The sequence below is a fragment of the Mobula hypostoma genome, chromosome 6, assembly GCF_963921235.1.
Source record: "Mobula hypostoma chromosome 6, sMobHyp1.1, whole genome shotgun sequence".
NCBI classification, from domain to species: domain Eukaryota; kingdom Metazoa; phylum Chordata; class Chondrichthyes; order Myliobatiformes; family Myliobatidae; genus Mobula; species Mobula hypostoma.
The window spans coordinates 55,261,337-55,276,747 of NC_086102.1; the positions used below are offsets into that span (position 1 = coordinate 55,261,337).

At 39.0% G+C, this 15,411-nt stretch overlaps 1 protein-coding gene across 8 annotated transcripts in view; it reads right to left on the reverse strand.

The window, feature by feature from the left end:
• Positions 1–15,411, reverse strand: part of LOC134348055 (zinc finger and BTB domain-containing protein 20-like) — a 348,683-nt gene that overhangs the window by 24,629 nt on the left and 308,643 nt on the right. For 5 of the 8 annotated variants that reach the window (XM_063050851.1, XM_063050852.1, XM_063050850.1 and 2 more), the window contains 3 exons: positions 9,296–9,467; positions 5,352–5,475; positions 837–2,447 (listed from right to left, as the gene is read on the reverse strand). In XM_063050851.1, the coding sequence (XP_062906921.1) occupies positions 837–2,447; positions 5,352–5,418 (1,678 nt within the window). In that variant the 5' untranslated portion in view covers positions 5,419–5,475; positions 9,296–9,467. The remainder of the gene's footprint in view (positions 1–836; positions 2,448–5,351; positions 5,476–9,295; positions 9,468–15,411) is intronic. The other 3 variants (XM_063050853.1, XM_063050857.1, XM_063050856.1) reach the window with 3 other exon arrangements.

Below are 15,411 nucleotides of genomic sequence, written 5' to 3' on the forward strand. Positions count from 1 at the left end.
AAATGTTAGTCAATTGAATGCAGTACAAAGATATTCAGTTCCAGCCAAGTTAATGTTGGAGATAAAATGAAGTTGCCTCCTCTGAGTATAGATACTTGAACAAAGCTGTTTAATTGTTTGAAAAAAGCATTGCAGGACACTGCAAATTCTGAAGTCTGCCATAGGCCATGTTTGTACTTATTTTACATACATACCCTCTGTATTCATTCAGATTCCTATGTCATACCTGTGGTGGTACTTTACGTTTTTAAAATATGCAATCAGCGGTCTGTTTACTTCAAGGATTGTACCTTTGAGGTAAAGACTACCTGTTAAACAAAAATCCAACTGCCTCACCTAAACATGCCTCTTACACTCACTACACTATTGCCCTCAAAACACTGCAAATTTTGCTCAGTACAATACTCATATTTGCCACATTCAGCATAATCTTGCCCCTTATGCAAATTGGTCAGATTGTTCTCCAGCTCCCTATTGTTTCAAGAATTGTTGCAGTCAAGAACTTTGCAGAATACCACTCCATTCATTATTCACTGATATACGCCCTGTATAAGGTAAGAGCATCAAACTTGTAAGGAGGCAAATTTATACTTTCTTGTGGCCAGATATTGTTATCATATAAATGGCCTGAATTCAGATTTGCATAATAAAAATTAGAAAATACTATTTTAAAACAAAAAAAGCCCTCTATATATTGTAAAAACTGAAATCTGAGGATGAAATCGCTCTGTAATTATTTGACTGTCTAATTATACAACTTTAACTATATAACCAACATAAGGAAAATATTTTGCTTTTAAAAGAATGTAATGCTGCTGCTAAATGAAATCACTTACCGGTATGGACAAACATATGTTTCACATAGTTCTGCTTTGCAGTGAAGGTTTTATTACAAAGAGTGCATTCATAAGGTTTTTTTTCAGTCTGTCCACTTGTACTCTGCATTGTTGACTGAGATTGTTGTGGGTGCAACTGTGTGGTAAAGGTTGTAACGTTAGGTTGCGGAATTGTTATAAATTGTGTTTGTTGGCTTGACAGTGGTTGTGGCAACGTGAACTGAAACAGCTTGCCACTTGTAGTGTTCTGAGTGGTGAAAAGTGTGGGTATATATGTACTCCCAGCAGTGCCAATGACAGGAGTAGTGCTAGTTAAGGTCAGTGGCATTCTCACATTGGTGGCTTGGGTATCTGATTGCCTCAAATAAAGCTGAGTTGTTGCCTGGGACTGTGAGACTGAAATCAAAGAGCTCATTTGAGCTTGCTGTAATTCTTTTTCACTTGCAATGTTTTCATCGCTGTTTTGAGGACCTCTAGTATCCATTTCTGTAGTGCAAGTCCTTTCTGGAGACGGGGGATTCACATTGACAAGCTGTTGGCTGTCTTCAGCAGGAAGCTCATTCTGCTCAGTTGGTCTGAAATCTGATTGCCCTCCTCTGCTCATGCCAGCAATGAACTGCTGGTCTATTGGATCAGTTTCAGTCCCATTGGAAGAGCTAACACCAGAGTCAAAACTTTCTCCTTTTGGTTCACTCTCAGTACCTTCAGCATGGTCAGTGTCTTCATTGCACTCCTCAGATTCATTTTGTTCTGAAGTATTCCTTTTCTGTTTTCCATAATAATCATAATCATACTCATCTTCGGTCTCCTGTTTGATATGAACATTGCCCACGATGGTCTGGATGCGAACTGGCCGTGGTTGCTTGCGGCAGTGTGTGGTTTCTGGGGTGGAAAGATATCTTTCCATCTGCTGTGTCCTCTCTTGGATTCTGGTTATCCATGCTGGATCAGTTACATTCTCTTCTCTCTGCAGGACCAGTTGTGTGCTGTGATGGCTAACCACTGGTGCACCATAAAGCGATCTCTCGCCAGTGCCATTTTGTACCGGCATTCCAGAGCAGGCATAAAGGGAGGAATAGATTCTTTCAACATTACGCTGGGAGTGAGCTTGTACATATCCAGATTCAGTATCACTACTCTGCCCTGATGAACCAGATTCTGGTGTTCCTCGTGGTGTTACTTGGTTTGAGTCCCTTATTGTAGGGTATCCGCTGCTTGCAACTGTTTGAGAGACAATACGAGTGCATTCATCAATGACGGTCTTGATTTGCAATATGCTGGCTGCAGTAAGGATTTGTAAGGCCTCACTCTGGGACACGCGGAGCACCCCGCTGTACATGAAATCAATCAACTTCTGAACAGACTGCACTGAGACTACAGATGGAATTTCAATGTCACTGTACCCCAAAAGCAGCTTGTCTTGGAAGAAAGGGCTCCCAGCGGCCAATACACAGCGATGAGCTCTAAGCATACTTCCGTGGATGCGGACTGTCACATCGCAGAAATGTCCCCTGTTTCGCTGCTCATTTAGTGTTTCAAGCACAGAGTTGCTGAAGTTGTGAAGGTTGATACTATGGATGCGCTCTGTCATTCCCTTCCCATTGATGTTACCTGGTTTTGAACAGAACATACATATAATCACTACTTCAGAAAGATTATCAAATGAACTTCAGGAATCTAAGACAACATGTTACTTTGAAATAAAAGTACCAAAAATGTAAATACTAAACAAAATTTGACACAACTATATTGAAAACATCAAACACATTAATGAACATTTGTTATTAAAATTTGATAATAAAACTATGGAAAATGCATAACTCAGAGTAAGTAATAAAAACAATAGAAATTAAAAGGATCTGATTTAGAGTCACAGAATATTAGAGCACATAAAAAGGCCCTTTAGCCCATATAGTCCATGCCCAACTGTTATTCTGCCTAGTCCCATCAACCTGCAGCACCTGGATCAGATATCCATATACTTCCCATCCATGTACTTATCCAAACTTCTCTTAATATGTAATCAAACCCACATCCACTACTTCTGCTGGCAGCTTGTTCCACACTTGCACCTCCCTGAGTGTAAGTCTGCCTTAGTCTACCCTAAAATATTTCATCATTCACCCTTAACTATGACCTTTAGTTCTAGCCTCATCCAACCTCCGTGAAAAAAATCTGCTTTCGTTTAATCTATTTACATCCCTCATAGTTTTGTACACCTCTATCAAATCTCTCCTTATTCTTCTATATTTGAGAGAATAAGTTCATAACCTATTCCAACTTTCCCGAAAGCTCAGGTCCTCAACTCCCGGCAACATTCTTCTAAATTTTCTCTGTACTTAGTCTTATTGATAACTTTCCCGTAGGTTAGTGACCAGAACTCCACATAACAATCCAAATTTGTCCTCTCCAACGTATTTCACAACTTCAATATAACATCTCAATTACTATACTCAGTACTCAGATACATGAAGGCCAATGTGCCAAAAACTGTTTTTACAAACCTACCTACCTGTAACACCACTTTCAAGGAATTATAGATCTGTATTCCCAGATCCCTTTGCTTTACTGAACTCATTACCATACTATGGACTCTGCAAAAGTGTAAAATGTCACATTTATCTCCATTTAAATTCCAACTGCAATTTTACAGCCCATTTTTCCAGTTGGCCTAGATCCCACCGCAAGCTTTGACAGTCTCCGTCACTGTTCACTACATCCCCAATCGTGGTGTCATCCCCTAATTTGCTGTTCCAGTTTACCACATTATCATCCAAATCATTAATACATATGACAGACAATGGATCGAGCACTGACCTCTGTAGCGTAAGTCTCCAGTCAGTGAGGCAATCATCTATTATCACTCTCTGGCTTCTCCCACTAAACCAATGTCTAATCCAATTTATAACCTCATCCTGAATGTCAAGTGCCTCATCATTCTTGACCAAAGCAATAAGGCCTTGACGAAGGCCTTGCTAAAGTCAACGTAGACCACATTCACTGTCTTTCCTTCATCAACCTCCCTGGTAACTCCCTTGAAAATCTCTAAGATTTTCGAAAATCTCCAAGACACAACCTACATGCACAAAGCCATGTTGCCTACCCTTAATCAGGTCATGTCTATCCAGTACTTATATATCCTGTCCCTTAGAATACCTTCCAATAACCTACCCACCATTGAGGTCAGGCTCACCAGCCTATTATTTCTCAGTTTATCTTTGGAGCTTTTCTGGAACAATGGAGCAACGTTACCTATCTTCTAGGCTTCCGACACATCATACATGGACATTTTAAATATCTCTGCCAGGGCCCCTGCCATTTTTACACTAGCCTCCCTCCCTTAAGGTCCAAGGGCAGGTCAGGCCCTGTGGACTTATCCACAATAATTTGCCTCAAATTAGCAAGTACCTCCTCTTCTGTAATCCAGATATAGTCCATGACTTCACTACTGTTTTGTCTTAGTTCCACAGACTCTGCGTCCATCTCCCGATTACATATGGATACAAATAAAATCCAATTAAGACCTTTTCCTTCTCTTTCAGCTCTATGGATAGATAACCATGCGGACCTTCAAGAGGACTAGTTTTATCCCTTGCTATCCTTTTGCTCTTAAAGTATCTGTGGAAGTCCTTAGGGTTCTCCTTCTTTTGTTTATCTTATATGCAAGCAGTACATTGATGCTGTTGTTCACATATTCTAGAACCATGTTATTCTTACTAATCAATTGAGATGCTTCTGAAGAATCTTAAGCCAAAATTTATAAATTATTTTTTTAGCTATTTTATATTTAGTGTTTATTTATACCTAGTGGAGAACAACGATCATTCTCATGTACACCTTTTAAGGCAAAAAACACTATTAATGATTTCAATAATTAAAACACAACTTTGTTTAACTTTTGAAAATAAGCTGTATAATCATACACAATTATTAAAATTATTTTGATTTTATCTGTATATCTAAAAAGGGCATCAGGCCATTTTCTACATTATACGTCATGTATACTCATGCTTTACAACAAAGACAAATGCAATGGAAAACTACTGCAGTAAAATTTAGGAAAGCAGGAGAGTAAAGTAAACCTGATAGATAATTGAGAAAAATGATAGCTTGATCAAAATTTCATAAAGATGTACAACATTAGCATTCGCTATTGATTATTTTGTATAACATACACACTGAGAACATTTATCAATCTGACTTCCTTGCCTCTCACTAAGTAATGTTAGAGATCAAACATTCAATAATAAATTAACTTTTAACAGTAATAAAAATGTAGTTTAGAGTTGAACCATTTCTCTGGCACTGAAAATTTCTTTAATGGTTTAATTTAAATTATTATTGGAGATCTTAAAAATATTTTCCCTCAGTGCATCAATCTCCATATTAACACATAATGAAATTAAAAAATGACTGGAAATTATTGTACACTTGACTGCTGGAATTAACATTCTAGAATGCTAAATTTCTTTTTAAACCGCATGATGAAACGTATTACAAGGACAGAAGTCTCACCACTGCAGATGTAAGTGGCCACCATCTTGAAAATCTCCTTGTGTGAAGAAAGAAATTCATGGGCCATCTTGTCTCATGTAACTGAACATATTACTGTAATGATGCATCAGGCTAAGATGTGTGGCTGTATACAAAGACAAAAAAAAGTTTATATAATTTACAGATCTACTTTCCGTGGCACAATTCTGTACAGCAGCCTTTACTGATTTCACTAAATATCTTGTATTCTGAAATAAGATACAGTGGCATGCAAAAGTTTGGGCATATATATAATATAACCATATATAACAATTACAGCACGGAAACAAGCCATCTCGGCCCTTCTAGTCTGTGCTGAACTCTTACTCTCACCTAGTCCCACCGACCTGCACTCAGCCCATAACCCTCCATCCCCTTCCCGTCCATATAGCTGTCCAATTTAACTTTAAATGACAGCATCGAACCTGCCTCAACCACCTCTGCTGGAAGCTCGTTCCACACAGCCACCACTCTCTGAGTAAAGAAGTTCCCCCTCCTGCTACCCCTAAACTTTTGCCCTTTAACTCTCAACTCATGTTCTCTTGTTTGAATCTCACCCACTCTCAGTGGAAAAAAGCCTATCCATGTCAACTCTATCTAACCCCCTCATAATTTTAAATACCTCTATTAAGTCCCCCCTCAACCTTCTACGCGCCAAAGAATAAAGGCCTAACTTGTTCAACCTTTCTCTGTAACTTAGGAGATGAAACCCAGGTCAAAATTTCTGTTACAGTGAATAGCTAAGCGAGTAAAAGATGAACTGATTTCCAAAAGGCATAACGTTAAAGATGACACATTTCTTTACATTTTAAGCAAGAAAACTTTTTTCTATTTGCATCTTTTACAGTTTCAAAATAACAAAAAAGGAAAAGAGCCTGAAGCAAAGGTTTGGGCACCCTGCATGGCAGTAGTTAGTAACACCTCCTTTGGCAAGTATCACAGCTTGTAAACGCTTTTTGAAGTCAGCTAAGAGTCTTTCAATTCTTGTTTGGGAGATTTTCGCCCATTCTTCCTTGCAAAAGGCTTCCAGTTCTGTAAGATTCTTGGGCCGTCTTGCATGCACTGCTCTTTTGAGGTCTATCCACAGATTCTCGATGATGTTTAGGTCAGCGGACTATGAGGGCCATGGCAAAACCTTCAGCTTGCACCTCTTGAGGTAGTCCACTGTGGATTTTGAGGTGTGCTTAGGTTCATTATCCTGTTGTAGAAGCCATCCTCTTTTCATCTTTGGCTTTGTTTTTACAGACGGTGTGATGTCTGCTTCCAGAATTTGCTGGTATTTAATTGAATTCATTCTTCTTTCTACCAGTAAATATTCCCCATGCTTAACAGTTGGAGAGGTGTTCTTTTCATGAAATTCTGCGCCCTCTTTTCTCCAAACATACCTTTGCTCATTGCGGCCAAAAAGCTCTATTTTAACTTCATCATTCCACAGGACTTGTTTCCAAGATGCATCAGGTTGTTTAGATGTTCCTTTGAACCTTTTGAATAGAACTTTTTGGTCGCAATGAGCAAAGGTATGTTTGGAGAACAAAGGGTGCAGAATTTCATGAAAAAAGCCATGCAGGGTGCCCAAACTTTTGCTTCGGACCCTTTTCCTTTTTTGTTATTTTGAAACTGTAAAAGATGGATATAATAAAAAGTTTTCTTGCTTAAAATATTAAAGAAATGTGTCATCTTTAACTTTATGCCTTTTGGAAATCAGTTCATCTTTTACTCGCTTAGCTATTCACAGTAACAGAAATTTTGACCGGGGTGCCCAAACTTTTGCATGCCACTGTATCTGCAAGGTTACAAAGCAACAACCTCATTCCTGCTACCATAGATCACATTCAGTTAAACGGCCCAGGAATTTTATTTTTCACTGCCATAATGGAGATTCTTAAAATGGTGGTCAAAAGGACTAAGTAAAGCAGTGAGCATTTTTTATAAGCATATTTTATAAGAACAAAATCAAAGTTGTCCCTTTATAGATACTGCTGTTAAAATATTATACATGACTAATAATAGCTAATCATTGAGGTTCTGTAGTTCAAAAAAATTGTCAAAATACTTCTAATGTTCTGATTATGTAATATTGATTGACATAAACAATTTGAAAAAAATATTAGTCCATTTCTTCATGCTCAGAATAAATCACAACATCACAAATTATTAACCTGAAATTCTGATCAGGATCTAGTACTGGGAATTTGCAAAATTCTCTTGTCAGCTTTGATTTTTCACTTATTCTGAGAAAAATATGATTTCACTGAACTACAATTTTAAATTCAAATGTTTAAAAAAGTGTGTTGGTGTAATATATTCATTGATTTTAATAAGGACCATTCACATGAACAGCACCAGTGTTACAAAATCATTCCTAATTAGCACTAATTGATGATTTAAGGTACAGGAGCACAGCCACTGTTGATGGACAGGTCTTCATGAATCAGCGATAAGAATTCTAAATTAAACTGCTCTGTGGTGTTGAGTAAGGGTACCCTTGAATGCTTTACACTTTGATCAATGAGATAGGAATAGCTGAGCATCTCAGCCATTGTGGAGCAATTAGCATTCTTTCCCCAGAAATGCATGGATCAGTCTGGATTATGTGCTGAAATACCATTTTCAAACTTCTGCTTTAAAGATGGAGGTGTACCAATGATTCAACAATGAAAGATTAATTCTCAAATAGCAATTATACAAAAGACAAGTTGCAACATATTTTTCTCTCGACAGAGCTTGGGAAGTAACAAGCTAAAATACTTGTAAACCAGGGACAAACCAACGGTTATGTAAATCTTCCAGTTACTCATGCAAATACCAGCACCAATAAGCTTTCTTTATTAAAAGATGGGCAAACGGACCTGATTTAAATCCATTGGTTTCTACAGCAATGCTCAGTTCCCTGTAGATGCGAGACACTCGCTCTCTGTACCTTTCAGTAGTGAGGAAGTGGTGGTGGCTTCATGACAGAAGGCTCTAATAGAACAGTCATACTGTGATTACCCGGCTGCATTCAGAGTTTGGTTATGCTGGAATGCCAGATTTTCTCGTATATTGGATGCTACTCATACTCATGCCCACTTTTAACTCACTCTTATTAAGGTATTAATTATTAGTATAATAGTGGTTTCAGTCAATTGGCTGAGTTTAATTCAAGCTTGGAATCGGCTCTGATGAGTATCGACAGCGTATGTGAGCAGGGCCGCAGTGAGTTTAAAAGAAGTGTGGGAATAATGGGGCTGCAGTCATTTAGAAAGGAGCATTGTGATCAGGCACTGCTGAATTTTAAGGAGATGTTGAAACAGGAATCTGCTGAGTTTAAAAAGAGCACAGAAAGCATTACCTGTGAGCCAGATGCTGAACCCGTAAGAGATTTTGACCAATTGCTAGCAACTTATCATAATTTTGCTGTATATTTTAACATTTTTACTTTTTTCAGTACGCTCCTCACACATTCTTGTAGCCTTTGAATAGTGCACAAGTATGCATGCTTCACTTACATAACCTGTGGCACATCCTTAAAAAATGTTACAATAATGCAAAATATTTACAGCATTCTTACTTTCACCAACAATATCAAAACTACTTCCAGCTGGCAAACAGGAAGTGATAGAGGTGACCAGCACTAATGGAAAACACAAGGGAAAAATAAATCAACGGAATTTTTGGATGATGGTTAGAGCCTTAAGACCAGCACCATGGCATGTTACTGTGTAATACTATTTAAGGCCACCACTTCAAAAAGCTTTTCTGAAAGAATTATGATTTAATCAATGAAAGCTTAAGACTCAATGAAATTATTACTTCTACCATTCGTTCTCCTGTGTAAATTACTGTTCATTATTGTTCTTTCTTTTCTCAAATATTGACCAAATTTAAATGTAAGTATTTAAAAAATAATTTGGTGGTGAAAATAACAATTACTTAAATATACATACAGTCAGAACAGAAGGTGTAAAGTATCCGTTTCTCTGAATTTTCACCTGGACGACTATAGGCTTCTGTCTGGGAAGACAAGTCCTGAAACAGTGTCTGTTCGCACGACTCTCATTCTTCAATGATTGCAATTATTCCACAGTTCCTTCATTACTTAGTTGATTTTCACTTTTGCTGAAAGAATAAAACAGATGGAAATTAAAGTTACATCTTTGACTCAGGACACAATCAACTGCAGCAAATTGAAACAAAGCTGGGCAACAAGTAAAGTGCCCATGTGTTGTTGTATTTCGAATACTCATTATAGGGACTATGGTACATGGAATTAGCTGCCTCAACAACTCCCTTGACCAACTATAATTTTCTGTTGACATCAGTATTTTTCTTAATTCAGAAATTTTCTGATGCTACACATTAAAAATGGAAAATGACTTAACCAAACTATCCTAACTTTTAATATATTCAGGGGAAAGCTAAATATTAATACTAGCTATATTTATCTTCAGGCTCTGGGATTAACGGAATGACAGAAGTGTTAAAGTATGTCTGGAGGTGGGTTGAGATGCGTTCCAGCAGCCAAGACAAGGGCTGTACCTGGCAAGTCCAAGGCATCCATCAGACATTATGGAACAGAATATCCAGGACAAGCTGAAGTACAAATCACCAACCTTTGATGTCAGATTTCTTAAGAAAAACAAACCAGGAACTAATAAACATGAGAAATTCTGCAAATGCTAGAAAACCAAAGCAAGGCACACAAAATACTGGAGGAACTCAGCAGGTCAGGCAGCATCTGTGGAGATGAACAAACAGTTGATGCTTTGGGCCGAAACACTTCTTCAGGACTAGAAAGTAAGGGGAAGACACAGAATAAAAAGTTGTGGGGAAGGAGGAGGAGGATAGCTAGAAAGTGCTGGGTGAAAGCCAGGGTGGGCTGGAAAAGGAGTCCGATAGGACTGGACTATAGCAGAAAGAGGAGGAGGAGGAGGCCCAGGTGTTCTGAGACAAGAAGCCAAAATTAGAAAAAGGGGTGGGGGAGGGAAGGAGAAATTGATATTCATGCCATCGGGTTGGAGGATATTCAGATGGAACATAAGGTTCATCGAAGATGGCTTCATTGTGGCACAAGAGGAGGCCACGGACAGACATGATGGAACAGGAATGGGAATTGGGATTAAAGTTGGAACTGGGAAGTTCTGCTTTTGGCAGTTGGAGCAACAAAGTGGTCCCCCACTTTACAACGGGCCTCACCAATGTAGAGGAGGTCGAATCAGGAACATTGGACACAACAGACAATCCCAGAGATTTGCAGGTGAAGTGTTTCCTCACTTCAGGAACTACTTCCAAAATCTTTGAATCTACATTATTGTATTAAAGTACCAACAGCACACTGCTTCGTATGAATTGCACTACATGATATTCAAGTCAATCTGCCCAGTTTCACGGATAAAGAAATGTAATGATCAATTAGAAGACTAAAGACTGCAGTACCAGTGGTAAGGACCAAGAAGGTTTGGACAAGGGAGGCACAGGAGCACTTACAGGACTGTTTTGAGTCAGTGGACTTGATAATATACAGGGAATTAACTTCTGAGTCTGAAAAAATATGCCACAGTTGTCACCAACTTCATTTAAACCTGCCTGGATGTGTGTGCGCCTTCAAGTACATACCAGACATACCCAAATCAAAAGCCGTGCAGGAGATTCAGTCTGCTAAGGGCTAGATCTGCGGTGTTTAAGATCGGTGATCTGGAACTATACAAGAACTCCAGATACGACCTACGGAAGGCTATCTTAAGAGCGAAAAGAACAATTCTGATTCAGGCTACAGATTGAATCAAATGCACATCAACTCTGGCAGGATTTGCAGGCCATTACTTCCTATAAAGTGAAACCTAACATCATGAATGGCAGTGACATTTCACTCCTAGATGAGCTCAATGCTTTTTATACACAGTTTGAAAGGGAGATAAAACTACATCTATGCAAATCCTTGTGGCATCTGGTGACCTTGTAATATGTCTCGGAGGCCAACTTCCAAATATCTTTCAAGAGGGTGAACCCACACAAGGCGTCAGGCCTTGATGGTAAAAAAAATATTGTGCCAACCAACTGGCGGGAGTATTCAAGGGCATTTTCAATCTGTCACTGTTACAGTTGGAGCTTCCCACCTGCTTCAAAAGGGCGACAATCATACCAGTGCCCAAAAAAACTATCACTCAGTGACACTCATATCTGCTGTGATGAAGTGCTTAGAGAGGTTGGTCAACACTAGAATCAATTCCTGCCTAAGCAAGGACATGGACCCACTACAATTTGCTTAATCACCACAATAGGTCTACAATGGATGCAATCTTACTGGCTCTCCACTCGGCCTTGGGTCACCTAGACAACAGCAATACTTAGCTGTTTATTGACTACAGCTCCATCCCCTAATCCCACTCCTTATCTTAATGACATCCCGCAATGGAAAGCACCCTAATTAACCCTGTGCTAAGGCCCCATTAACACTGAGCATCCAAGCACCCCATAACCAAAGATTTCACTGACTCCCAAGCCGTTTCACTCCTACATGTACACAATTCTAATCCTCTGGCCTAATTGACCCCTACCTTGCAAACATAAGCATTTGACAAGACCTAGCACCCCTCCTACTCTTAATAAAATAAGGAATTAATAAAGATAGATTTCAAGAAAGGCAAGTGGATAAGAACCAGGTTAATGAATGCATGGTCTATTCCAAAGTGGCAAGGTCTAGTGTCACTGAATCTCTAGTAATGAGATTCTCCCCCTGTCCAACACAACACAATCAAAAGCTCTAAAATCTGGGCCTCTGTACCTTCCTCTGAAACTGGATCCTTGACTTCATCATCGCGAGTACATAGTTTATGAGGATTGGAAATAACATCTCTTCCTTGCTGATAATCAACATTGGTGCACTTCAAAGACACGTGCTTAGTCAACTGCGCTACTCTCTCTATAGCCATGAACATGTGGCTAGGCATAGGCCAAACACCATCTATACATGACACAGATATTGCTGGCAGAATTTCAGATGATGATCATAAGACATGGGTGTAGAATTGCCATTCTGCCCACTGAGTCTGCTCAGCATTCCATCATGGCTCAAGAGGAAGCATACAGGAGAGAGACAGATCTGCTAGTTGGATGGCATTGCAGCAATAACCTTGCACTGAATGTCAGTCAGACCAAGGAACAGATTGTGGTTTAGGAAGGGGAAGTCAAAGGAACACACACCAGTCCTCATCAAAAGATCAGAAGTGGAAAGGGTGAGCAAATTCAAGTTTTTAGGTATCAACATCTCTGAGGATCTGTTCTGGGCTGAACATATTGATGCAATTACAAAGAAGGCACAACCGTGGCTATATTTCATTAGGATTAGAATTGGCATGTCATCAAAGGCATTCACAAATTTCTCTGGATGTACCATGGAGAGCATTCTAACTGGTTGCATCACCATCTGGTATGGAGGGGCCACTGCACAGGATCAGAAAAAGCTACAGAAAATTGTAAACTCAGCCAGCTCCATCATGGGCACTAGCATCCCCAGCATCCACAACAGCTTCAAAAGCGTTGACTCAAAAAGGTGGCATCCATTGTTAAGAATCCCCATCCCCTAGGTCATGCCACCATCAAGAAGGTAGTACAGAAGCCTGAAGACACATACTCAACGTTTCAGGAAAGATTCGTTCTCTCCGCTGTCAGATTTCTGAATGGACAATGAACCCATGAACACTACCTCAGTATCTCCCCCTCCCCTTTTCAGTATTTATTTTTTATATATACGTCTTATTGTAATTTATAATTTTATTACTATGTATTGCAATGTACTGCTGCCGCAAATCAAAAAAATTCATGTCATAGGCTGGTGATACTAAACCCGACTCAGATTCTGTGTATTTATCCCTGGGAAACATTTAACCCATTCATACAATCTAGTTAGAAGTATGTAATGTTTGCAAAACCTGCCTCTTTCACTAAAATAAATTGTGAACATTTAAGAAAGGAAACGGGGGACTGCTGTTGGGTTGACTGAGTCCATGCAGGGTCCTTAACAAAAATCTACTTAGATTTCCCCGACTTTCTTCCATCACCCTTATGAGATCCAGATGAAAAACACTTTCAATGTTCAAGTTTTTCCTCAATTTATTTCCTACTTTTCCTCCCCCAATTTACCCATTATTTTTAAACTATGCTCCTTGTTCTAAAATTATCCACAAATGAATGCAGGTAACTTTCCATTCACCCTGCATAAACCCATCACCACCCTATAAACCTAACACCTACACAGGATTCCCATTCATAAAAATACTGAGATAAAATCCTGTTTGAAAAAGGACCTGGAGTGCTGCATGAACCTGATGAACTTCATCCCAATGTACATTGGTTTCAGAAGGCAGATGAAACTGAAGCAAAATAATAAAAACACATTACTGAGGAATTCCTGTGAGGACTATTTTGGTCAATTTAACTATATAGGTCACTATGAAAATAATAATCACTCTTGATTTCAAAGTCTATTCTGAAAGCAATGATTTCAGAAAAGTGTCTGCGGGCATATACCATAGACATAGTTAGGAAAAAGATGATCTAATTTCTTGCTTATGAACGTCAACCAGCAATAGTTTGAAACCATAGAACATAGTCTGTCTTAAATGGGATCAAATTAAACCTATTAACCAACCACTGGATTCCATCAAATCTATATCAACTAACAAGTTAAAATTCAAGCAGGAGAAGGAAAAAGAATGTTCTTTTACTGAACCACTTATTTTCCCATTTCCTATGAAATAAAAAGATGTAAGGGTACGAAGAATGAATAGAGATTTCACATGCTTTGTTTTTGTTACAATATCTCTTTGTGACAGATTTTAATAAAAAGTTTCTCCACTGCAAAAGGAATTTTGCATTTGCTATTGGATACTCAGAGACATTTCATGTGGCTAGGATGGTGATGACATAGGTTTACTACCTCCATACTAACTTTACAGGTGAAGTCCTACCTTGTTGGCCTAAAGCATTCTGGAAAAGAGATCAGTCCTTGGACAGAAGCAGGGCCTTATCAACAGAAAGGTGAAGAAACTTCCTGAAAGCTTTGACAGCTTGGAAAGTTCTTTGCCAGTTTTGCAGTCAGGAGTTGCAAATATTTCAGAAATCACCACTGGCACATATTATCTACAGAATGTACTGTGTACCAAATGTGCTGCAGTTGTTTATATAAGCAATTCCAGCAGCAGCTTCCAAACCCAGACATCCCACCTCTCCCGGAAGTACCGGGAGTCTCCCGCATATGGACAATGGCTCCCTGATGTCTGCAAATTATATACTATCTCCCAGAAATCGATTTTTTTTGAAAGCGAGTGGGGGGGGGGAGAGAGGGGGGTGACAGAGAGACAGAGACAGCATCCTGATTGGTCTCTCTTTGTGCTAAGTAGACCTATCAGTTTTCTCTGTGGACAGGCTTTACAGTCGATTTAAAGGGGATTAGAGCGGGGTTTAAATGGGAGCGAAATTCCAAAATCGTCCGTAAAGATATCTTTAAAAACACGCTCGCAGCAAGCAAATTCTTTGGGTTTTTTTTTTCCTAAAACACTTCCACTTACCGATACATTGAAGCCCGTGATGAGCTGGGTTTAAGCGTACCCGTTTGCAGAAGAAAAACTGATTTTAATATATACCCAGCCACCACCGAAGTCTCGTCATTAGGACAGTGAACTGTTTACCTGTGCTGTGCACTTTATATGCATTTTGAATTACACTTAATTAAATAATGTGGTAATATATTGTTTTATGTGGTGTGCGTGACGTATGTATTGTGGCTACACCGTGGTCCAGACAGAGGCTGTTTCGTTTGTGGACAATCAGCCAGATGACAATAAACTTGAACTTGGAAGATACAGAACTTCTAAATCACTCATTTAAAATCCCCCATTTCGATGTAAAAAAGTAAGTCCTGATCCCGATTATTGTAGGCAATATGTGTGTGTGACTACAGATATATATGTGATTGGACGTTGTCCGAATGGACGTTAAGCGACTCACACCTGTAATAAGGATACACCTTATGCTTTTATTTCTTTTAGGGACCACAACCTAT